General features: G+C 34.0%; 1 protein-coding gene across 1 annotated transcript in view; it reads left to right on the forward strand.

Annotated features, from left to right (window-relative positions):
- Positions 1-220: 220 nt before the first annotated feature.
- The window catches only part of LOC131440640 (homeobox protein homothorax-like), a 256,640-nt gene continuing 229,062 nt past the window's right edge, over positions 221-27,798 (forward strand). The window contains exon 1 of the mRNA XM_058612100.1: positions 221-1,698. Coding sequence (XP_058468083.1) covers positions 1,684-1,698 — 15 coding nt within the window. The 5' untranslated portion in view covers positions 221-1,683. The remainder of the gene's footprint in view (positions 1,699-27,798) is intronic.

Raw genomic sequence — 27,798 nt, forward strand, 5'->3', positions numbered from 1 at the left:
AATAATTGTATATAGCTATCACTTTTTGTACTAGAATAGGCGGAGTTATTGCGTGCGCAAAATTCAGTTCCCATAGTAAAACACCGGAGAGAGAAGGCAGGCTGGAGAGTGCTGTATGTTTGCATGTAGACTCAGCACCCATAAAAGAGGCGGGCTCATAAATTTTGTTCCAACCTCTCGTATATTCCCCCACGGTAGATGAATGTTGATTGACAAGACAGTGTATATTTGCCTTTGAAACGCGTACGACGTGTTAACGAACGTCGCTCTCACTCTTTATATATTCAAACGTAAGAAAAATATATCAATAACGGTATACCTATAATAATTTAAACTCGTTTTCGTTAGTCAATAATTACTACACTTCGGGAAATTTATAGAAATATGCTCGGTAATCGAAATTGATAATTATCTGCCGCAATTTATTACAGTGAGAATTCGTATAATACGAGTGAACAGATCGTCTTTCGGGAACAATTTTGGTGCAATTAGACGTGTGTGATTTCTCAATAACATTGTTCGTACCAGAGAATCAAACTATACATTATATCTCATTTGAAACAAATATGGGTGCGAAAACGCATGCAAAAATTGCAATAGGTATCTTTGTAGTGCAGTGTTGAGTTCAACAGAATCCAGCAAGTCACTGATATGTGTTAGAATTCGGTGGAAGAAATCTCTTGTTATGTTACTGTTTTTTTTCGAACCCAACGCTTGATTTGAACTAACTTAATGCCATAACAGAAAAAAATTAGACGAGAGAAAGAGCTAACAATAGAGCTAAAAAGAGCATGTAGTAATCGTTATCGTCACACCGCAGTATACCACACCCACACACAGTGCCGAAAGTGATGTTTTTAATGTGAAAGCTAGACAGCGACCGAGTAAGTGTGATAAATCATTTCTCGCCCGTCACACGCATAGCCGACGACATTGTGCGATGAACTTTCCTCGTTGAATAGAAATTGTAATTGATATTCTTGTTTCGGGCTGCTGAGAATTCATCGCCACACAAAAAGTTGTTGCATGTTTGTGTACTGTGTTTACTGCTGACCGGAAACTTTTCGCGTGATATGATAGAGATTTTCGGATTGTTTGTGAAAACATCATGAACCGGGAATGCCAGTATACGTAAATATTGCAGATATCACTCAAACACTGCAGAATAGCAAACTGATGCTGTGATTATAGTTTATTATCAGGTGAAAGTTTTAGTATTCAAAATATTGTCAAAGCACAAGAGTATACGTAATTTTAGTGACCAAAGCCATTATAAAGTATTCGATTCGGTTATTGTGTACACGCTCAAATGTGCGTAGCAATTGTTCCTGATATTTTGGGAAAAAAAACATAATTGTTAATATGGAAAGTACAATTGAATAAACAAACAGAAGCCAAAATAATAATTTTGTTAATTTTCATTTGAATGAAGAAAAGATTTCTTATCAATGTTCTTAGTCAGGAAAGCCAACGTCTCCTTATGATACATCAGGAGCAATGCTTTCGTAAAACCTTAAAAAATAAGCAAGTTTATTTTAAAAACTTGCAAAGTATTACGAACTTACTGTAAATTAGCAAAAGTGAACATAAGGGAGGTGGTAACAGTGGTCGTGTTAATTCGTGAAGACTAAAAAGTTTTGTTATAGTGTCAGGAATCTAAATCGACGCCAACTCTTGAAATTGATGGCACAACCTAGGGTATGTATTAGATAAGCTTATAAAGTGGAATATTAATTCAACGGTTACTGTAGTACAAAACTGGATTGCATACATAAACAAGATTTCAGGATTTTTAAAAAATAACTCATTAAACTACGTCCTTTGAAACGCCGAAAGCGGTCGTATTTCAATTATTGGATACTCATGACAAATTCATGGGTGTAATTGGAGTATAGTTGCTATAGTGAATATCGATGCGGGATTATCGATCCAGGATGCTTAATAACATTTCTTCCAGCATATGTGGGAGATTAGGAAAGCTTCTGCACTTATGATGAAGCTATTTTTATTATGTGAAAAACCATCCCAGTCACAATTGAAATAAATGAAAGTCGATACTAAGTATATTGTACCAAACAATAAACCAAGGCACATGTGACTGTATTCTGATGTTTTTTTTTGGTTTTTCAGAAGTTCATTTAGTATTGTTAAAATTTTCAAGTATATTTTGTGATTGATGTGATTGACAATTGATGAAGATCATTGTCTATATTTATTAACAATTCAAACTTTGCCTTTTCTCCACTGCAAATCGAATATCAAGGCATTTTAATCATGTATTCATTGGCTCACGAATATGCGAATTGCATTCTAAACATAAAATACTAATCTTTGTTATGAGGAGAATAATGTATCTAATTAATTTTCAAGCGAATGATCCGACATGTATATACACTACTCATACCGTGTAGTATAGTAGATGTATAATTAAAGATGTTTGTTTTGTGATTTCGATAGCAGTGCTTCAAATTTTTCTAATTCTTAAAAGTATTAGTACAATGAATATGGTCAAAACATATAGTATATCAATCTATATAGTATATCACTGTACCTGTGCACAGTTACATATAAATAACTGTTTCAACGAACTAAATATAAATTTTGAAGCTTACATTCTATACGAAACTAGTTATTACATTGCACACTAATAGTTTCAAGATCTCGAAAGTAAAGGTAAAATTTTATAAGTTATTGAATCGACTAATAAATGAATCATATGAAGCAACTATTTCCTAACGAAGGCCCACGAATGTCTGTGGGTCCGCTAAGTTTATTTTGAGTGGCGGCGCGAAATGTAACATGAAGGTAGATAGGAAAATTTGACATTATCCAGGTTTGGAATCATTAATATAGAGTAAACAATCTCAAAAACATCTAAGAAGTAGGGGTTATCTTTCGTATTGCAAAAATTTGCAACAACATACTGCTTGAAATTGCTATATTGCGCATTAGTCCACTAAATCCTTGAATACACTGTCGTTGTTTGGCCACCGTATTATCAAACCGATAAGCTGCGAATTGAATCTGTTCAGCGAAAATTCTTTCATTTCGCTATGTGCCGGATTCAATCCTAAACCGAGTTGATTGCACAGATCTATTGTTACCGCTAAATTTTGACATTCATCGTAGTAATTTAAGGCTCAATCGTTTACTCAGAATTCCTATGCTAGTGTGACTACGGCTTCAATGAATCATTCTGCGGTTTATAAGCGAATTATTCAACAGTTGTTCTCACGAGTTCGATTTTTATTCATCATGCAATACTACACAAAAACCTTTTACAATCCACCTAGTGGTGTGATGATGTGTTTCTCATATTACTGATACTTTCAAAAACATCACTAGAAGATTCTGTCAAGTTTCTTGTTTTGAAACATGAATCAAATCAAACCGAAATTTTCTTTGGTATAAAACTATCATCACCTTTTCATTTTGTAAACAGTTATGTCAAATTAATAAAGATTTAAATGTGGCAGCCCTGCACGCTATACAAAATTGAACAAAGCTCGCTGTGTGCTAGGTGGGTGCATTTTCTTCTGCGTACCGATTTTGCATCATTTTGTATGACAGTTTGAAAGTTTCGATACTCATTGCGCTATAATTTCGGAACAGGAAGTCGGATCTGGATGAAATTGCACAGTATCTTTTAAGACAATGTTAGCTTCAATTTTAATTATGATTTGTGAAAATCGATTCAACCGTTGCTAAGAAATCGAAGTGAGTTCCGTTTTTAGAGCTTTTTTTTCACTATTACCGGTGCATTTAAAAGCGGAAACCGGGCACTAATAGTCCCAAAGTAGATTTATACATCCACTAACAAGGACTGTCGATTAAATGAAATTACCAGTAAATTTATTAAAAATGTGCAACGTTTCGCCATCGCCTGTGAAAAAAATCTCATTAAATTGAAAATTTTTGCTAATCTCGCTGTGACACCGGCCTGAAGTCGGGTGTCGATCAACTTTTCGAGGACTTTTGAAGAATCTCAAGACCTTTCATTTGCATCAAAGTTCGAAAATCGGATGAGAAAAATCTGAAAAAATTGAATGCGCATTTTTTCATAGATTTGCAAATATTGCCTTGGAATTTCCCGAACCGGAAGTCGGATGAAAATAAAATTCAATAGCAATCTATGAGACTATAAGACCTTTTGTTTGAATCTAATTTTGTGAAAATCGGTCACGCCATCTCTGAGAAAAGTGACATTTATTTTCTTTTTTTTTTAAACATATTACCTTGTATTTCCGGAAGCGGAAGTCGGATTGGGATAAAATTCAATAGCGATACAATTGCTCAGTTTGTCGAGCTGAGTCGAATGGTATATAACATTTGGCCCTCCGGCTCTCGGTTCAAAAGTCGGTTTTCACAGTGATTGTATAGCCTTTCTATATGAGAAAGACAAAACCTATTTCTCAGTTTCTTTTCCTGCTTGCTTTACCAATTTGACTATTTAAGTAGTGTCGAAAATGTAGATGTTTATAGTAGTTATAGTTATAATTTCGATTAAAATAATGATAAGCTGATGTTATGTATCATTTGGATGTATATAATCTGTTGATACAAAACATGAGAAGGTTTTATGTCTGTTGGAGAAAAATAAAAAAAAATCTTCACCCTTACTCCGAAATAAATAGAAAAATAAATAAGTAAACGTGGGTTGTAAGTACACACACACACACACACACACACATATATATATACATATATATATATATATATATATATATATATATATATATATATATATATATATATATATATATATATATATATATATATATATATATATATATATATATATATATATATATATATATATATATATATATGTATATACATCTATTGAAATAAAATTACACATTTTACGCTACAGAAGTCGGATATGAAAGTTACAGTGCTTAAAACGACCGTAGTGGTATTTTACGTGGGTATTCAACATGGGAACGATTTATTTTTGTCCCGGGTTGGCTGTTCAATGCATACGACGCTGGTCTTACAAGCCAGTTGTCGTATGTTCGAGCCCTGACCTGAAAGGATTCTTAGTGTCAGTAGGATCCATAGTACTAGCCATGCAATGATTCTGTGCACTAAGAATTGGCTGCGAAGTCTGTTGAAACAGAAAGGCCAAATTCCACGAAAGTAATGTAATGCCAAGACTTTACTTTTTACGACTTGTTTTTTATCTAAAAATTTTTGTTTATGATCCATGCCTAGAAGATTTTCATGAAGTGTCTGTAGTAATACTTGGGTCCCAGTATAAGATTTTCAGAATAAGAAACTTCATTCAACCGTTAAAATGAACGACCAATAGAATACTGTCAACGTTATTTTATGTTTCCAACAATTTAATTAAGTATAAGCGATATGAAAATTTACGGCCCTATAGGAATCTTAATATAAATTAATAAGTATTATAGACGAAGATAAATAGTGTTTCGTACAGTTTTTTTAGACTCCGGAACTACTCATAAGATGGACTTAAAATTTTCTAGGTGCTCTGGATCGGCATATGGATAGTGCAAGTATTTGTTTTTATAGTAGATTAAAACCAATCGATGAGTTTGACAAATAAAACAGGTTGGTCTTTTTCGAAAAAAAAAAACAGGTTGTAACCATTGAAAAAGTTCATGAATTTGGCAGGGTTTGTGGATGAAGAATGTACCCATACTGATATTTCTGATTCTTGGTGTTGACCTAATAAACTCTACTGCAATTCTTCGGGATCCTGAGGAATATGGAACAAACCCGAAATGCAAAATACAATCCTCTTAATTATCGTCTCACAGTCCCAAGCTGCGCTAGCATCGCTGGGGTTCTTCCTTAATCTCCTTTATTTAAAAATGCAAATCCAATTTCGGGTTTCGTTGAAGAACGACAACAACAGCCTGTGCCGAAATAAAAGAAAAGCAAAAAGTCCTGGTACTGTTTGGAATTGGCAAGGCATTAAATCCCTACTTTCCTTTGCTCCTTTTGCCTTGTTTGCCTTTTCTGTATCACCGTACGATTCGTGTATGTGTTGCTAACAAATGAGCAAAATTTTCCGTAGTTTCTTTGTTTGAGCGTCTGGAGAAGGAAGGTAAAAAGAAACCGTGCGGATGTACACATCAAGGTGTCCTGTATAGTTTGGACTAACTGCGCATAGTTGTAGTTATGATTTGGTGCGCTTTTTCTGTTTGATACTTGCTGCTTGATGCTTTCCACATCTAAACTGTGAAAGGAATAAAAGGTTGACAGACGAAATTTCAAAGATGTTTTGTGCACGCTGGTTGTTCCTTTTCAATAAGAAGAAATGAAAGAATAATTCTGTGGAAAAAAATGTAAGTAAATCGGTATACTGAAAAATCTATGAAAAGTGGAGGGATGCCTTGTTGAAATGGTTTGAAGAAATTAATTTATTATTGAATAAATGATGCTGAGCTTTACAAAAGAAAATAAAAAAAACTTGCCAAAGTTGCGTCTCTGAAAGTAGAGCCTTGAGTTACATTGAGTTGTCTGTTTGAAAATGGAACTCAAATGAATTGATATAACTACAGCTATAAGAGGCGTAAACGCCATTTTACTTTCCGAGAAGCATATTTGATAATAAAAATATAGTTGATATGTTGAGTCAAATCTGTTGATATGGAGAACTCAAATCTGTTTGAACGCATATTCAGCAAGTAAAGGAGGGAAAATTCGAATATAGTTAACTCAAATGAAATGATTCGTCATTCCCAGAAACAATGTTATTCATTTCATGAAAGAACTATTTCTACTTAACCAATATTCGTTTAGGTTCAAATTGAAATAGTTTCTTGTTAATAAAATGTTTTAAACCACCTAGTGGTGTTATGATGTATTTGTTATATTACTCGTAGTCTTAGAAATATTACTGTAGTAATCTTGGAAAAACTTCTCTTTGAATATAAACAGGAAAGTTTGCTCGGGCCCAAACTACCATAATAGTTTTGAGCCAAAATTAGAAAGATTTCATCCATTTTTTGCAGCAATGTTTAAATAACGGTTTGATTTTTTACAGTTGTTGATGCAATTGGGCTTGGCTCAGCTCATTCGCAGTCTCGTTATTCCAGCGTAGCTGGTGGTGATAACGATGAACTGGTCCGACGGGAAGGGCCTGGTGAATTATTATCTGATACTGGTCGAGATATTGGGTTCGATTCCTAATTTGTTCAAGGATCTTCCCGGGTTTACAAATTTTCTTGATCAACCCTGGTAATTGTAATATATGATGTAGTATAGTAATTTCTTTTTGTTCAGCTGCTCTATCGAAGGAATATCTATGCCTGCTTAGTTAACCAGCTCGTTTCAATTTTCGATTACTGGTTAAAGCATGTAATAATATTAATTATCACTTAGATAACTCGTTCAGCTCACACCTTTGTAGGGGTATGAGGTGGGACCATCATCATCAACCCTGTGGTTTCGAAATACCTTTTATTTTGACCTTTTGTTTGTGAAAATTGATTCTGCTTTTTGGATAAAACAGATTGAAAATGAATTTTGGAATAGCTTTGAGCCCAATTTAGGAGAATTTTTTCCTCTTTTGAATCGTTGGCTTATGCGACGGCTAGGAATTTTAAACACTCATCTTCATATAACTGTGGAACCAGAAGTCAGATGCGTACGAAATTCAGAAAATTAGTAAAGAACTATAAGACGTTTCTTTTGCATCTAAGTTCGAAAAAATAAGTTGTTAAAAGCAAGTGAGTTCTTTTTAGTCATAATACGATTGTTTTTTTTTTGTAATCATATTATGATAAAACATTCTTGAAACACCTAGCAGTGAGATAATAGCTTTTTTTTATCAATTCACATTATTTTTAGCATTAATAGTCGGTGTAATAGTGGTGTAGTTAGTTTTCAAATTAAGTTATTTGACCAGGCTCATTTTGCAGTATGCCGGCCTTTCATAAGTTGTATGCAGTAATTGTATATTGCGATATATATATATATATATATATATATATATATATATATATATATATATATATATATATATATATATATATATATATATATATATATATATATATATATATATATATATATATATATATATATATATATATGTATACTAGCGGACCCCTGCACACTTCGTTGCGCTATAATTTAGATGTATAAAATCAAAACTACTTAAAACAAAATATATAAAACACAAAATATATAAAACCGATAGTTTGCCGAACAGGCAGCATACAATTTTTCATCTGAAAAAAACTCTAAATTCACGCTACAGAATCACAACGATTGCCCACGTGCTACAAACTCCTAACGATTATTGGGGGTCGCAGAAAAGTTAAACGGATAAGAAAATGACGTTCAAATTTCTATTTTCTGCACTTTATTTTGTACTTTGTGTGCTTGTTTCTGTAATTTGTGTGTTTGTTCCTGTACTTTCTGTGCTTGTTTCAGAATTTGTTCCTGTACTTTCTGTACCTGCTCCAGTATTTTCTGTATTTGGTCATGTAACTTCTGTACTTATAACTGTATGGTATTTTTCTCGTACAGTGAGAAGTATTATCCTTCATGTTCCGTAAAAATGAATTATCTGACAATTGTTTTTGATTCGATCTCAACATTTTCCCCAAAACAGGTACACACGTACACTTCGCACTTTAAAGCAGTTCTTTCCTGCTCTTAAAAGTCCCAAATGACCCAATGTATTTTACAACCAAAATCAGTTTGACAGTTTATGAGCAAGAACATGTAAAACATGTCGATGAGTTTTCAAATCTCAGTTCAATCGATGTAATTTAAAAACAGAAGGCAAACGGGATGGTTCGAGTACATTGGACGAAACTGTTCATAGCCACTCAAACGCAAATAATTTTTTTTTTGTTTCGATTAAAGAGGTTTTAACCTTAAGGTCATTCGCCTCTTCGGGCCAGAAAAACTTTCTGACCCTATGTGCGGGGTTGGGAATCGAACCCAGGCGGGCTGCGTGAAAGGCATCGACTTACCCATCACACTACACCCGTCCCCTGCAAATAATTTGAAATTTCGATGTACTCTGGGTTGATATAATTCGAATCGTGTTTGGGCCAATTGAAGACGTTTGGACTCAAATAAGTAACCGAATTTGCAATTTGAAGCAATTGACGAAATTTTGAGGTCGTTTCAAGAAAAACTTACGCAAAATCTCGTCCAAAGAATCTTTCAAAGGTAAAGCATGGAGAATGCTTATAAAAAATTAAGCCGAAAAAAAAAACAGAAATCATCCTTCTAATTCGAATGGAATTGTTCCAAAAAGTAGAGAGCCGAACAGTTTTGGTACTGGAATGAACGTTGTTAATTTTAGGTTGCAGCACACCTCAATCTGAATAAAATTTCAGTGCATTGTGACAGCTCACGTGAAGATAAGATTCACATTTCTGGAGTTTTGGAAAAACAACTTCACAGCATTGAACCCAAATTTATACATCGGAAAATGGAAACCTGTATACTGTTCATTTGGCGCCCTTACTTAATTGAACATGTGATTCGAAATAGAGAAACACATGAATCAAGTAGGCTCAGTGAAATTGTTGCACAAATCAGCTCGTTTGGCGGCAAACGATTTTATTAATAATCTAGTACTCATATTTTGCTCTACAGTCAGCTAGAATTTCACAACTTCATACACGCCAAACAATCATCGGAGATCTAGCATGCATTGAGTGGAAAATTTCCAATTCTAAACGAACCAATTTTCTAGTTTTTCTCTACTTTCCTGGAGAATTTTCCTTATGTACTATAGCCTAAAACCTCCGCATAATCGTCACCTTTCGAACAAAAAAAAATCATTTGTAGATCGGTCCACGCATACCAGAGAACATTAGCAACACACACTTTTCCGCTATTATTTTATATATATATATATATATATATATATATATATATATATATATATATATATATATATATATATATATATATATATATACAATATATATATATATATATATATATATATATATATATATATATATATATATATATATATATATATATATATATATATATATATATATATCAATAGACATGTTTTTTTCCAGAAAATGAGAAATTCCTTAATACGTTATTTTCATGTTGAAATATTTCCATTAAAACGCTTCATGTTGTCTGCATAATCAGGTACTTCTAGATGTTTGAGTACACGGACCAATGCTGGCAGGTTATAGTATATATTATTTTTACGTTACGTCTTTGACTCATCAGTGTGCTAAACTCGGCAGTTCAATTTGAACCGCTAAGCAGACGTAAAGTTTCTGCTACTTACAGAACACTTTTTGTTTTGCAACGGAGTGCAATGTCTTTTCTGACGTGCCGAGGAGGTTATAGTAGTTTTTTTTGTGGATTTACATACTCAGTAGAGAAAACTTCGCATATTCCTTTAGGATTATGATTCATGATTTATTTATCCATATCAGAACAAAAACTCTGGACCACTGAATTTCAGAATTCCCGAACTAAACACGAAATATGAAACAGATGTCAAATCCAGTTGCAAAATGTTAGTTCGGAATGCAGATAGAAAATTCAGTTGATGAATTTAGTTCTAGAAATTTGCTCATTTTCATTACACAGGAGTTCTAGAATTGAATTTTAAACTTCAATATCAAACCTGAATAAAAGAACTGGATCAAGTTCCAAAATTAAGTTCCAGAATCTAAGTTCCGAATTTAGTTACAGCATGCAATTTCCGAATTTCGGATATAAATTCTGAAACTGAATTTAGGAATCAATTTTTGAAACTGAAAGGAGTTGAATTATGGAACGAAATTCAGGAATTACATTCCGGTCCAGAAGACAGTAAAAAACTCAGGTTCAGTGTTTAGATCTAAGATTCAGTTTTGGATTCATGAATTTTGTTCCAGAATTCAGAAATTTGAAACGTTACGTCACGGAAGTTTTATTTTGAATACTAAAGTATGTGTTTTTAATTCGAACTTTCGGCTTTCATATGTGACATAGTTTTCGAAAATGGTGCTAACGTGTGAAAACAATTTTTCGAAATAAACCTTTAGTTAAGGGAATGCGCTCGAGGTTCAATGCAAAGGACGCTGGTCTTCCAAACCAGTTGCCATATGTTCGAGTTCCGACCTGGAAGGATTGTTAGTGTCAGTAGGATCGTAGCACCAACCGTGCAATGGGATAGCTCTGGTTAGTTGACCACCCGTGAGTTTCTCGTGATTAATCAGAAATCAGTTGAAATTGCATATTGAATCAAATGCATGATACCAGGGAGAAGTGAATCAACATGCAACCTAAACTGACTTAAAGTGTGAAATGATCAAAAACGTAGATGGCCACACCCATGCACGTCACTGTGAAAAGGAAAGAAATGTTAGTTCAACACTTGCTAATACTAGTGACCGAGGAATTCTCTGCATCACCGCAAGTGTCACGGAGTGGCGTTAGTGTAGTGATGAAACGATCAGGATTAACTTGGTAGATAGTCTGATCTTATTATTTGAAAATCTACACGCGATGTTCGTAGCCTGAACACTCATTTGTAGCAGATCTTAAAGAGAATAAATAATATGAATTAATTATCAAATTACACCGATTCACAATGACGCGTAACTCCGCCATATTTCAATAATGCAATATTTTCATTTAGAAGTGGAATGAATCATGTACAGCTTAAATTCTTAGGAAGGTTGTCAATCAATTTGAAACCAATAGAACCGCCAATCTTACCTCGTAACACGATATCAATGACAATTGTTTTATACGAATAATCTACAAAACTGGAAATAACAACTTATTCACAATAGCCACTTGGTTTATAACAAGCATTGTTAAATTTGTAACAAAATGCTTACAATATGCATTAGAAAACTAAATTCTTAAAATAAGTTACTATACAACCATGTGAAATAAAGAAAACTACTAACAAAAAGGCCACTCAATTTCAATAAATAATCTCTTTCAGTGCACCTGTGGGACGAAGCGAGATTGTCGAGAACGAATTTCAACGACGGCTAGTCCACGTCATACCAATACATGCGCGAGCCTGGCGCTTCATCGAAGCTGGGTTATGTCAGAAACATAACCGGATGGCATGAATACAAATAAAATAAATTCTGGGCCTAAATAAATTGAATTCTGAATCTAGATTGCTGAACTGATCATTGAAGCCGAGATCTGTAACTGAATTCGAGACCAGGATTCTTCGATAGTCCGATCCAGGTTTCAATTCTCAAAATCGACTCCAGAAATTGGTTTCGAAACTGAGTTGTACAATCCAGATCCGGAATATAGTTCAGAAATCTAGTCTCTGAATTCAGTTACACTTCTAGAATTGTAAAAGTGAGTTTTGGATCCTAATTCTAGACCAGCATTCTCTCACTGAAACCTGGTTCTGGAAAACATTTTAACAAAGAATTCTGGAAATAAAGCTTAGTTTTAGATCTGAGTTTGATACAGATTTTCGGGCTGCAGTTCCAGAACTTGAGGTTCAGAGCTCAATTTCCGAATTCTGAACTTGAATTATAAATCTGAATTCTGGATAGTTGTTATGCAATTATATTCTGATCTGAACCTCAATGTCAAATCCAGAATCCTATTTCAAAATTCATATTCAAGTCCAAAAATTTGTTTTCCAAATTTTAGCTCCAGAGTCTAGGTCTAGTACCAAGATCCTGATCTATGTTCCAGATTTCTGGTCCATAAACCAGGCTTAGAATAAAATTCTTAAATTTGGTCCAAGTTCCAGAATTCTGGATTTCAATTCTGGCCCTGGATTCCGGACGAGAAACTGAATATTAGATCTGGATTATGAAAATTAAAAATAAAATCTGGTATTGGATTTTGAAACCAAATTTCAGAACTGAACTCTAGAATTGTATGCTTGACCTTGATTCCGATCTGAACTGAATGAAACAAATACGCAGGTTAGAATAAAAGAAGCATCAAATTTTTACCTTTTTCACTTACCAAATATGAAATTATATTACTGAAAATTTTATCACAATTTGCCGATCATATCTCCGAAGACGTGTAAAAAACTTATGATGATATGTTGAATAAAACAAGAAATATTCACGATAAAAACCACTCTTTCAGAGGGTAAATTTGAACAGGTACCCCATAGTAAAGTTAGACGTATTCACGTCAAAAAATGTTCCATCGGTGACGGGTATAGCGTGATTAGTCGATGCCTTTTACTCAGCCCACCTGGGTTCGATTCTCAACCCCGCACAAAGGGTTAGAAAGTTTTTCTGGCCCGAAGTGGTAAATGACCTTAAGGTTAAAGCCACTATAATTGAAACAAAACAAATATTCCGTAGTAATACGAATTGGCTTCAATCTGTTGCGATACTGTAAGTATCAAGACTTAAAGTATCTATACTAACAGTATCGCTCTGATGTAATATCGATACACAAAATATCCGATTCTTCTACTTGTTGAATCCCGCCGTATTTTGCGATTGTTTGCGAATGATAAAACTAACAATTGAATTGTTTCATAGTAATTTATTTTTTCAACCCATTCCCACATTTCTACCTTTTCCATATAGAAAGGCTGTGAAAACCGACTTTTCAACCGAAGCTTAGAGAGACAAACTCTCAGTGTGCATGTGTATGTGTATGTAACAACAATGTGCACTCGATTTTCTCGGAGATGGCCGGACTGGTTTCAAATTTAGATTCAAATGAAAGGTATTTTGGTCCCATTTGTTGCTATTGAATGTAACCTCGATCGAATATCCGGTCCGGGAGAACCGGGGTAAAATGTGCAAAAAAAAAAACGAAAAAAAGTACAAGGAGCAGCTCTATGGGGTTGTTCGAGCTTTTGATGTGGAACAAGGCAACCAAAATTTCTAATGATCGATATGTTCAATTAATCGCCATGCTTTTGAATACGTAATTGCACGAGAGTCTCCTTCAATTGATCTATTACACGCGGTTTTTTATATGCGTTTGTTTAGCGGATTCTTTCACAAGTATTTTCAAAGCTACGTCCTCCACGTTAAAAAAAGATCTCAGAACCTACATCGACCACGCGAACCCAGACTCTGTTTGCCTTGATTCGTGTTTGTCTTGTATCCGATGAAATTACATCAATAGCCTAAATATATGCAATTGTACCTATATGCATACTAGCGTAAAGGATTTCGATATTTAAGCTTCTCTTCGCCAAACTTGTAATAAAGTTTTTCATGCAAGCTGTTATATTTAAAGCGTTAAGTCAAAGTTTGAGTAGATAACGACCTAATTTTGGGTAGCTCATAGAAGACCTCGACAATGAGTGATTTCTCCTCAAAAACTAAGTAAAAATGATTTCCAGTGCTCACGCTCAACGCTCAACGGTGGTCCATCGTTGGTCCAATACGTTGGATTGTTGGTCCAATGAAAGTCCAATCAATCGTTCAACGGTAGGTCAACACGAGACCTTCGTTTGCCGATTTTGAAACAGACCGTTGAACCGAATACCATTTTTTTCGTTCAACAAATCAGGCAGACAGAGGTCCATCGTTGAGCCATTTTTAATATGAGGAGTTGGAGACCCGTTGGACTAGTTTTACTGGAGAATTTCCGAAGTTTTTTCCACTTATTTTCATCTTACTCATTTCAGACCTTCATCGGACAGCATAAAGTTATATATATATATATATATATATATATATATATATATATATATATATATATATATATATATATATATATATATATATATATATATATATATATATATATAATAACAAGAGTAATAATAACATAAAAAATAATATTCAAATCTGAGGGAGTGTTTGCTAACTGCGAATACAATTTGGCACGAAATTCCGCTTAACATTTGTTTATACTATGGTCGATATGCTTCTCGGCTTAATATTGTAGCTCAATCCTCCTGCTTTATCCGGACTTGGGTCCGGCACAGTTGATACGTAATACACATCTTCTATACATAATCTAAATACACCTTATATTTCTTATCTTCAGGGTTTTTTAGGAAGCGTTCCATTGATCTAATACTTTGACAAAAAATTATAACTAACTCGAGTCTCATCATATTCTCCGAAAAAAAATCTTTTTAACAGCTCAGGGGCTTTCAATGTACAAAGTTTTACCTTCGCGTAGCTTCCTTGATTGTAGACCTCAAAAATATTAGGTGTATTCGGCTATGTATTCAATATTCGAAACTTCCATCAAATGTGGTGAAGTTAACAAAAAAAAATGTTTTGCGCCAAAGATGTTTGATGAGTAATTTCTGCATTATTTTAGTTATTATGGAACTAAGAACTGAGATTATAAAAATAAATCATCTGATAAATTTTGGTTTTGTTTTTTATTTACCATTGTTATATAAAATACGTACTGCGAAAGGTACTTTTTTAAGTCGATGTACTGAATTTTTATGATTTTTACCCAAAATATTCTATTTGTCGTAAACAAAATAGTGGAGCGTTAGTTATAATCGATGTCGGTTCTTATAGCCATCAACTAACATGACGTATAAACTCTACTAGTTTTCATTCAGATTTTGAAGATTTTGTATGATTTAGACAACGTACTCTAAACGACGGTGTATTTTTTTTAATCCGAAAATATACTGTAATTTTTGGTATGGACCATAAGACCTCGATTCTACAATCTCTGAGAAAACTGAATAAGATCAATTTTTGAGAACATGACTATTATCTCCCGTCTTTAATCGAAAATCGGGAACCAGGATCGGTTTGTGGAAATCGTTCAAACCATCGCCGAGAAAAGTGAGTGAGATTTAGGTTGGAATATATGACCACTATTTCCGGTGCTTCCGGAACATCAAACCGGGAACCTGGATAGACGCAATCGGTTTGTTCAGCTGCTTACTAGTAATAGCTATCATTTAGTGTAGAAAAAAAATTTAAATTTCACTTTAGAAAAAAATTTACGGTTTTTGTTCCGCTGCTTAAAATGACGGTGTGGAATATTTAACACACTTTAACCTATAGCTCCAGAACCAGAATTCGGATCAGATAAAATTCCGGAGTTCCGTACTAAACCACGAGACCTTTCTTTTGAATTCAAGTTTATTCAAATCGGATAAGCCATCTACGAGAAAACCTAGTGAGATTATTTGACACATACACACACAGACATTGCTATGCTCGACAAACTGAGTCGAATGTTTGATGTGAAAAGGTAGTACTTTAGTATTGGTTCATCATTCCAATTCTGACAGCGAAAAAGTGAGAGTCTGCACAATTCACATAATCTATCAACTAATTACTCGCATAATTAAAAATGGTAACTGATATAGTTCGAATTAAATGAATATCTTTTGTGTTGTGGTAACCTCATATGTTATGGTATGTGCTTGATTCAACGATAAACATGTTTTTTTTTCAACTACAAAGTATTCTACACAGATGATATGATTTTTTGTTGCAATATAGTATATGATTGTTTTATAATATGTTGTAGTAACAAAAATTTGTTAGGTGATTAAAATAATTATAAAGAACTTTTGTTCAGTCATCTCACATGAATTCACTATGGCTATTATCGTTGTAGTATAGTTTTATATAGCTTTATTTGATAATGCTCCAGGCACCTACTGTAATAAATAAGTGGATTCAAAAGTTTTATTTCGCGGATATGGCCCAACTATCTTGGATTACTGCTACACATACGATTTAATAATTCATTATTAGTTCGTCGAATATATACAGTGTATTATTTTGTCCTAATTATACATCAAACACCAGGATAATTTATCACTTGTTACAAACGAGTAGGGTTGGTGGTTCAATGCATAGAACCTTGGTCACAGACTAACAGGCATGACAGTATGAGTAAATTCTTTTAAAAATAATTTTTCGTGATGCACTAGTTCCACCTATATTATACTGCGCGAACTATTTACTATCGGTACACCCCTTGTGTTATGTGAAAGTTTTTTTACTAGTTGGTTTCCCCTCGTTTGTCAACACCGATCAGCTGCTTGCAGGGATGGCTGATTTCATCAACATATTTGAGAATGAATCGACACAATAAATTATTGGATTACGTTGATAATACATTTAACTTTTTCGCGAAGATAACCATTTATTTGACTCAACGTTGTTCATAAAGACTATTTTTTATTGTGTTGGTAGTTTTCACCCGAAATTAAGTGGCGGCAGACCAGAAGCAAGTAAATATTGTAACAAAACGGGTTCGATTTCGTATTCCGTTGGAAGATGAGAAGTAGGCACAATTATGTATATAGTTTTGGCAATATGTATTAAATCTGTATCTTGCATGAAATTCGCATGGACGTAAACAAATCAATACATTACAGGTAATTCTGTATGAATGGCAACTCTGTTGGTAAATGAAAAAATAAACACAGTCTAGATAACAGACCGGATGTTTTTGATAGGGTAACGTGGCGCCATCATGACACATGTGAGTACTGTCCCAAATAAAGGAATATTCGAAATGACCGGTAAAATGATTGAAGAATCTAATTTAAGTGTCCTGTCTGTTAGTCTGTGCCTTGGTCTTACCAGCCAGTGTTCGTTTGTTCGAGTCCCGACCTGTAAGGATTCTTAGTGTCAGTAGGATCGTAGTACTAGCCATGCAATGATTCTGTACACTAAGAATCGGCTGCGAAGTCTGTTGAAACAGAAAGGCTAAATTCCACAAAAGGAATGTAATGCCAAGGCTTTGCTACAAACGAGTACAATAAACTACTGAGGCTTAATCACAGACTAACAGACAGGACACTCTAATTGGATTCTTTAATCATTTTAACGGTCATTTTGAATATTCCTTTAGTTGGAACAGTACTCGCATATGACATGATGGCGCCACGTTACCCTATAAAAAACATCTAGTCTGTCATCTAGACTGTGTTTATCTCTTTCATTTATCAACAGAGTTGCCATTCATGCAGAATTATTTATAATGTATTGATTTGTATACGTCCATGCGAATTTCATGCAGGATACAGATTTAATACATATTGCCAAAACTAAAAACAGAATTATGCCTACTTCTCCTTTTCTAATGCAATATGAAATTAAATCGAATCAAAAATCAATCAAAAATAGTCTACATGAACAGCGTTGACAAAAATAAATGGTTACTTTCCAACATCGCTAAAAAAGTTAAATATATTATCAATGTAACCCCATATTTTATTGCAACGATTAATTTTCAAATATTACACAAAGTCTGATGAAATCAGGCATCCCCGCAAGCAGCTGATCGGTGTTGGCAAGCGAGGGGGAACCAACTAGTAAAAAAACTTTTACATAACACAAGGGGTATACCGATAGTAGAGAGTTCGCGCAGTTCAATATAGGTGGAACTAGTGCATCACGATTTTTTATAATAATTCATGTCAATTATGATGTAAAACGCATGACTAACTCAAATACATCTATAGCTCAAATAGATAAAGCGGCAATTCATCATCAGATCTTCTTTAGGATACAATCAAATCCATTAGATTTACATTCATCGATAGAGTTGAAATCAACTTTAAATGAATGAAACGGGAGCAACGCAAAACATTTGTAATGTTTTTTCTATTCCTTTTGACACTGTCGATAAAACAGTTGGATGAGCATGCTCAAATGAATTTGAACAGTATTCTACTGCAAAACTAAAACAATACTACAAATGGTTCGAGTGGTAATTGTACATCGGAGTGTTTACTAACGTGTATAAATACTGTAGTATTGTGTCACTGAGCGAGAGTATTACTAGAATGGATTTGTATGGTAACGTTACTTCCAGTCTAATTTGGTGTATTGTAAAATCCCTATCGTAAGGGAAATAGTCAATAAGATTACCCGATACGTCGAATTATCGTTTTCTAAACAATAAGAGAAAATTCCTGTGGACGTGAGGATATGGTTCCGATTTATTCGGATAGTACGATTTATTGATGTGTTTAAAGGAAGTATGTTAGTTTTAATCGTATTCACGGTTGTTAGTATTACCGGTTCTCAAATAAATTTTGAGCTCTGATGTTAAACAAGATGGAATAAACAAACCATTTCTTTTATCGTTCTCGCTAGAAACTGTTCGAGAAAATTGCAATTTTTGTATGGTAACGTTACTTAACAGCCTATTCGGTAGCGCCCCAGAATAGCGACCAAAACGGTCCGAAATGGAACTCACACAGAAAAAATTCTGAATTTAACAGGTGACATAATTCTACAAATGATACAATTTATTACTACACACTTAAAAAAATCCCTGTGATTTTACATGCATTTTACATTTAAGATGCACATAAATGGAGTGTCGCAGTTCACGCAAATTCACGTGGAAGAACATTTAATATTGTGTCTAAAACTCCATGACATGAAATTCGTTGAAATAAAAAAGGAATACTGATAGCAACCGCCGCGACTTGAACCGAGAATCATTTGATCGCATGTACGTCTGTTAATCGACTGAGCCACAGAAGTATACATCTGCTTGGTTGGTAAAAGGTGCATTTAAATTCATACAGTCGCACGCTAGCAGAATGCAAGTTACAGTCGAAACCAGTAAAATTCAAGCTATTCTAACATTAAGTCATTACAAATGAAGTTTTCCGTCATTTGACAAATTAGGTCTTTATGAATTACATCGTATGAGGATTTAGGTGACCTTCTCAAATGTCGCAATATTCCATTCGTACAGAAATTTACTGGTTCCGAGTGTAATTTGAACTCGGTTAGCAAGTTAGAATTTATATGCACGATTTGCCAGCCAAACAGATATGTGCTTCTGTGGCTAAGCCGACTTACGGGTGTGCTTTGTTATATAACGTTTTTCGGTTCAAGTCGCGTTGTTGCTGTTGATCTTTTGATTTTAATTCCATTCGTTTCTAAAGCCATGTAATTTCCAAATCACACAATTTTACATGTTCTTGAATATAAATTTGTGTGAAATATGACGCTCCATTTATGTGCTTCTGATAAGATGCAAGTAAAAATTGGCAATGAGTATTTACCACACTGGCATAACATGATGTTCCGACGAGTCTCACGTCATGGTCGTCTGTACATTATGTGTTGGGTAACCAATTGTGTTTTGTTGATGCGGTGCCAACGACATGATGCTGGCTAAAAATTTGAATATAATATCAAACCAATTTTGAAACAGGCCAAAACCAAAAATTATCATCGCAGAATAATGCTGCTAGTTTAGACGTTGCTTTGTATTCTTCAAAAATGTTTACTTGTTCATTCTATGTATGTAACCTATTTACTTAGATCATATATCGTTTGTATCACTGGAAGTAATCTGTAATGTTCTTTGATCATGTTGAATTTTATTATGATTGTGTTGTTCGCACGCCTCAAAGCATAAGACACGTAATGGAAAACTTATGCCAATGTCAGGGAAGCAATCTCACTTTTCTTGTACCTATCACATAGTTTGTTCAATTTTGGCATGGAAGAGAAGGGTTCTTCACTCTTTCAGAATGCTTTTTTCTCATTCGTTACAGTTGAATCGCTATCTTGCATTTTCTTCACTAATTATATACAATTTTTATAGTTCCGCCTGGGTTGCGGAGCTTTCCGTTGTGTGTTGAGTTTGTGTAAAATTTCGAGACAGATAGTCGCCATTTTATCATGAAAGTTAGATGGGAGCAAGGAACGTAAATTGGCAAAAGTCCAATTTTTATTTCAAAGAAGAATTGGCACTTGTGTTCTCAGTTTTCTTATGGTATTCAATTGTATGCTAAGAGTCTAGTCCGTCACATCTCACAACAAACAGGGTAAAAATACGTTAGAAGATATTCTTATCATTTGAATATATATCTGCAACTGCATAACTTAGGTAATTTATTTGTAACAGAAAAACCTGTTTTAATTCGCTTACTGGTGTAATGATGCTTTTCTCATCTACATATACATATATATATATATATATATATATATATATATATATATATATATATATATATATATATATATATATATATATATATATATATATATATATATATATATATATATATATATATATATATATATATATATATATATATATATATGTATATATATACATGTTGCCACTAAACATTGCCAACCATTCTGGTAGCAATGAATTGAGTTTGGATTTGAATTTTGGAAAAAAATGCACTGCTATTCGGATTTGGATATAATTCAGCAAATCATTGAATCATTTATGGGACTATCAATGGTTTAGTTTCACAGCCTCTCATAGTCTGCAAACTAGAAAAATTCTCTAGTCAATATAAAGAGGTAGCGTATGGAAAATTGTTTTAATCCACCTAGTGGTGTAATGCTGCCTTTCTCATATCATTCATTTTCTTCTATATATTACAGCAGAACTTCCCCGGAATACTACAATTGATAAAAAAAATTTAGAAAATATTTTGGAGATTTCTTTTGCATAATACTACTATATTGATATACTACATTTGAATTTAAGTTGGTGAAATGTCTGAACGAAGAAAGGATATAATTTGAAATTGTCATTTTTACACTAATCACCCTGTAATTTCGGAACCGGAAGTCGGACCAAATTAAAACTCAGGAACTTTGTATAAGTCGTTTATACCTTTCATTTGAATTTAAGTTTGGGAGTAAGTGCACTTATTTTTATTTTCTTTGCACATATCATCCTGTAATTCCGGAACCAGATGTCAGATTCAGGAACTTTGTATGGGACTACAAGACCTTTCATTTGAATCTAAGTTTGTGAAAATCGATTCGGTCCTCGGTTCAAAAGTCGGTTTTCACAGTGATATATAGCTTTTATATGAAAAAGGCAAAAATATTCTTGAAATTGACATTTTTACTCTAACACATGGTAGTAAACCAGTAACCACGTCTTTCTAGAGTACTAACCTTTGCTTGAAACGGGTCAAAATTTTAAGTCGATCCGACCAGAAACAGCTGATTTATTGAGGTTGGAGTAAAGTCGTTTGGTAGTTTGTTTAAAAAATGGAAAAAACCGAGTTTCGTGTTTTGATAAAACATTGTTTTAATGGGTAAAAACACCGTGCAAGAGAAACAATCGATCGAAAAATGGTATCCGGACTCTTGTCCATCAAAAGCAACGATTTGTCGGTGGTTCGCCGAGTTTAAACGAGGTCGTACCGACACAAATGACGCGGAACGCTCTGGTAGACCTGTGGAAGCCGTTACACCGGAAAATGTGAGTGAAGTGACAAAATTTATAATGAAAGATCGTAAAGTGAAGCTCCGTGAGATTGCTGAGATGACACAGATATCATATGAAAGTGTATTTACTATCCTTCATGAAAAATTGAGCATGAAAAAGGTTTTTTCCAAGTGGGTGCCGCGATTGCTTTCGATGGAACAAAATGCACCCTGCCACAAGTCGATGAAAACAATGGCGAAATTGTACGAATTGGGCTTTGATCTGCTTCTCCACCCCCCATACTCGCCAGATTTAGCCCCCAGTGACTACTGGCTCTTTGCTGATCTTAAAAAAATGCTCCAGGGGAAAAGATTTGGCTCAAATGAGGAGGTCATCGCTGAAACTGAAGCTTATTTTGAAGCGAAAGATAAATTTTTTTATAAACATGGTATTGAAAAATTGGAAAAACGTTGGAACCATTGTATCACCCTGAAAGGTGATTATGTTGATGAATTTGGCTCAAATGAGGAGGCCATCGCTGAAACTGAAGCTTATTTTGAAGCGAAAGATAAATTTTTTTTTATAAACATGGTATTGAAAAATTGGAAAAACGTTGGAACCATTGTATCACCCTAAAAGGTGATTATCTTGATGAATAAAAAAAATTTTGCAAAAAAAATGTTGTTTCCATTGTTAGTCTCGGGACTTATTGATCCATGTGTTAAGCACCCTACCTCTGGAACAGCGTTTGAGGTTTTATACCACGCAAAAGGTCTGCTCTCATTATTGGCGACTGTTGCACCCTGCGATCAAAGTCCAAATGAAATCACGACCTAAGCGTTTCACGCTGGAAGGATTCTTAGTTTCCGTAGGATCATAGCACTAGTTATGCAATGGTTCTGTACGCTAAGAATCGGCTGCGAAGTCTGTGGAAACAGAAAGGCCAAATTCCGGAAAAGGAATGTAATGCCAAGACTTTGCTTTGCTAATAGGAATTCTTTGTGTTTTGAATTTTTCGCTCAAAATCACGGTTTAAAATTTTGATATACATCTAACCCTGTTGTTCCGGAACCAGAAGTGAGATCCGAACAAAGGTCAAAAGTAGTCTAATTTTATAAAGAGTAGAAGAGTTCCGATGTTGAGCTTTTGACCACTATTTCCGGAACCGAGAACTAGGAACCGATGTAACTGAAATCAGTTCGTTTGGCCAACTACTAGCATAACCTATAAATTGAAACAGTTTTGAATTTTTTACTTTTTTTATTTTTTTTACGTTTTGCCTTTCTTTTACAGCAACGATCATTATCAGACTGTAATTTTCTAAGGGCCGTGAAATACTCAGAGTATGAAATGGAGCGATGAAATGTAGAAAAATTCTCTCGCGGTTCATGCATTGAGAGACTCGAGTTCTTGTAGCATCTTCTACCGGATTGAAAATGTTGTATACAATATAGATAGCAATATAGCAGCTTCTGTCAAATTTTCGGCAATCACCAACACTGTGCGTAAGAACAAATTCCGGCGTTTCTTTACCTGATTTTATTCAATAAATCTTCCATATTGTTGAAAAATAAACCAATCAGTTCATTCTGCTTAAAATTGCAATCCAAGAAAAGCGAAAATCGTAGTCTAAATCTCTTCCGTTTTCCTTAAAACTGATCGAGAAAAAATATTTCCGATTCAGCTTACTTCCACTAACACATTTGATTAGCACACTCCTATATGGATTTTCTCTTGCAGAAATTATTGCGATATAAAGATTTACGTACCTTCTATAAGTAAACTCGCAAAATAGAAACCTTTAATTTAATACGCGAAAGACAATGGATATGGAATGCTGTCGTATAACTACACAGATAAAAATATTTTGTGATTTTACATTTATTTTCATGCACATATTTGGAGCAGGCAATTGAATGGAAATTTACATTACAAAACGAAGCGGTGTAAATATACAGTCTTGTTCAATGAAAAAATAAATGAATGTTACATCAATCATGGTTTTAAATCAGATTTTCGTTTCAACTGATGTCTATTTCATAGTACTATCGGTTTACATGGCGTGTAAGTTTCATCTTTTCTTTCTGTGTATTTATTTTTCCGGAAAACTGCCTTTGTAACAGAAAATATTCAGTTTTGTTTATTTTGTGTAGCGCAATCCAATACAAATTCATTGAAGCAGTGTTGCTAACTTTTGTACTAAAGAATTAAAATCTACATTCATAAAATGTAAGCAATTTATCATCGAACGTTGGTGAAAAATTGATCAAAACTGATATTTCATCCAAAACGTCAGGCTTAACATTCATTTGAGAATAAATTATTGTTAAACAAGATTGTTTGAAACTCAATCGTGCAGGCCATTTTGATAAACTGGTTGCACTGCATATTTCAATACATAGATCTATAACATACGTACCAAATCAAATGTACGTAATACACAAATTACCAACACAAGTTTACTTGGTTTACTCTTGATCCTTAATGTTGCGTACAGACCGATGAACGAAATAAAAGATGAACTTTTTACCAAAACAAAGGATAAAGTCATAATGGACAAAAACACAAATGTGGTTCCGTGTGAGCAATGCCATAAATTATATGTAGGAGAGATCAGTCAATTGTTATATTAACGAATCGACCAACACAAGTACAATATTAGATCAAAAAATATTGTTGGAACTGGTTTAACCCTAAATAGGAACACAAATGTAACAAACATACAGCGTGTCTTTACAACCTTCAGATCAGCATACAACTACATTATTAGGAAACTGAAATAACAGATAGATATTTGGAATTCAACGATATGTAAATGTATGTTTAAATTATGTAAATTTTAGAGTCCGCAGAAGATGAGTTAGAGAAGAAGGAAGTAGCTCGAAGCGTTCGGATATATATATATATATATATATATATATATATATATATATATATATATATATATATATATATATATATATATATATATATATATATATATATATATATATATATATATATATATATATATAATTTTTTTTCAACAGCATATACTGTTAAATTTAATAGAGATACGAAATTTCGTCCAAGACATAAAATGTGCGTCTTTTTCTTTGTTTTCAAATAAGCGATTCCACAAATCAGCCTTTGAAGTAAATTTAATGAAAAAAGTTAAAAATAATAAACAAATAAAAAAATCAAACGTTTCAGTAAAGATCGCAGTGCAAAATTGAGTTCAAAAATCAAAACCTATTTTAATCCACCTAGTGGTGTAATGATGCCTTCCTCATATTACTCATTACATCGTAAATATAACCATGAAATTCGCAAAAACAACTGTTTATTGAAAAGAAATAGGAAAATTTGTTCGGATCTAATCTCACAAACTATAAATCCTGTTTACCCTGTAGTTCCGGAACCGAAAGTAGTATCCACAACAAATTAAGGAATTCCGTATGAAACTGTGGGACTTTTCTTTTGAACCTATAAGTTTTTGAAAATCGATTTGGCCATCTCCAAGAAAAGTGAGTGAGATCCTTTTTGCAGTTTTTAATCACTATTTCCAATTCTTCCGGAACCGGATTCAGATGAACGGAATAGCCGAAGTTGGTTCGTTTGCTAACAACAAATATGACCTCCAAATTGGAACAGTTTTGAGCGTAGTTGAACCTATACTTACTATCTCATGCTCTATTTCGATTGAACCAATTGAAAGAAATATAACAAACGAAACGAACCTGCGTTTCTGTTATTTCTGCATATGTAAGTCAAGCTAACCAGCATGAACCAGCAGCATAAAACATGTAGTAGGATTATTATTATTATTATTTGTATTATTATTATTATTATTATTATTATTAATATTATTATTATTATATTATTATTATTATTATTATTATTATTATTATTATTATTATTATTATTATTATTATTATTATTATTATTATTATTATTATTATTATTATTATTATTATTATTATTATTATTATTATTACGTGTACGAAATAGAACAAAGCACGCCTTGTTCGTTTTGTGTTTTCTTCTTCTTTCGGTGTTGTACATCTCGCATAGCGTTTTGGCTACCTGGGCAGCCATGGCCACCAGACGGCTACCAAAATTGATTCAGTGACGGTTGTTAAATCCAATTTGACAAAACAAAGTCGCCTGTATCTAAGTTAGCCGAGCGTTTTCATCTTCTCACCTTCGCTAAAAATGTCAAAGATTTCAATGTGGAAAAATCCTGTTGGATACGGTTGTGTCGTTTGAGTTGTATATCTGGCAGCGGTGAGGCAGTCGGTCACCAGAATGTCTGCCAACCTGATTTTTCCAGCTGGCAGCGTTTAGTCAGCCATCTGGCAGCCATGCGTATGCGGGATATTGTCACTCTATATGGCGATTTGAAAACTTTGACACTCACCGGAAGTCGGAACCGGATGAAATTTCACAGTAGCTTTAAAGACAGTACGAACTTTAATTCAAATCAAATTGTGAAAATCGGTTCAAGCATCGCAGAGAAATCGAAGTGAATTTAGTTTTAGGAGTTTTCCTTCTCCACTTTCGGTGCTCTCGGAACAGGAAAAGAGGGGACCAGTAGTGCCGAATTAAGTTTTCATGCCCACAAACTAACAAGCTCTGCAAACTAGAAGAATTTATCAGACAGTTTTATGAAATTTGTACCTGTTTTTAACCATCGTTCGTGGAAAAAATACTAATAAAATTGGTAATTTTCCACTTATCACGCTTTAGTTCCGGAAGTTGGATCCAGATAAAATGTTCTACAAATTTTAAGGATATTATAAGACCTGAATCTTAGCGAAAATCGGTCGAGTTGTTCCAGAGATAATTGATTGTAAACTTTTTCTCAAATTTTCACATATTACCATATAACTCCAGAACCGCAAGTCACATTCAAATGAAATTCAATAGCAAGCTATGAGCCATAATACCTTTTGTTTGAATTTTAATTTGTGAAAATCGGTTCAGCCATCTCTGAGCAAAGTGAGTGCATATTTTTGTTACACACACACACACACACACACACACACACACACACACACACACACACACACACACACACACACACACACACACACACACACACACACACACACACACACAGAGACATTTGCTTAGTTCGTCGAGCTGAGTCGAATGGTATTTGACATTTTCCTACGGGCCTCGGTTAAAAAGTCGATTTTCACAGTGATTGCATAGCCTTTCTATATGAGAAAGGCAAAACATTCGTTGAGTCCAGTTTATTCTTCTCCTGTTCTTGAGAAACCCATTGTTTGTAAGCAAATGATGCTTTGTGTGAACCGTGTAAAATTGTTTGACTTTAATTTTTATTTCAGGGGAAAATTGTTTTTCTGTAAAATATGAATATTCATGATTTTTAATATAAAGACATCAAAAGTTTGATAAAAAAAATAGTTTTTTTTTGTTCCCGGAATCGCAACTCGCTTTCTGCCTACACGGTGAACACGAAACATCATTGGCATGCAAACAATCAAGAAGGGAAGAAAAACCCGACGAATGTTTTTGATTTTTGCTAACATGAGTCCTAAAGTTAAACGGATTGCAGCAACGATTTTTGGATTCATTTTTACACCGCGATCTTAACTGTAACGTTGCTAACAATAAACTGTCCAAGTTAGGATTGGATCAGTGGCGTGACATGTGTCGGGAAGTTGAGCCCGTATTCGAGCGAGTTGCGCTGCGGGCCGCTCCGCGCGTGCGGGCCGGGATTGAAAAATTCTCTGCTCCGAAAGTATTAATCTTTCC

Source organism: Malaya genurostris, chromosome 1 (genome assembly GCF_030247185.1).
Source record: "Malaya genurostris strain Urasoe2022 chromosome 1, Malgen_1.1, whole genome shotgun sequence".
Classification (NCBI taxonomy): domain Eukaryota; kingdom Metazoa; phylum Arthropoda; class Insecta; order Diptera; family Culicidae; genus Malaya; species Malaya genurostris.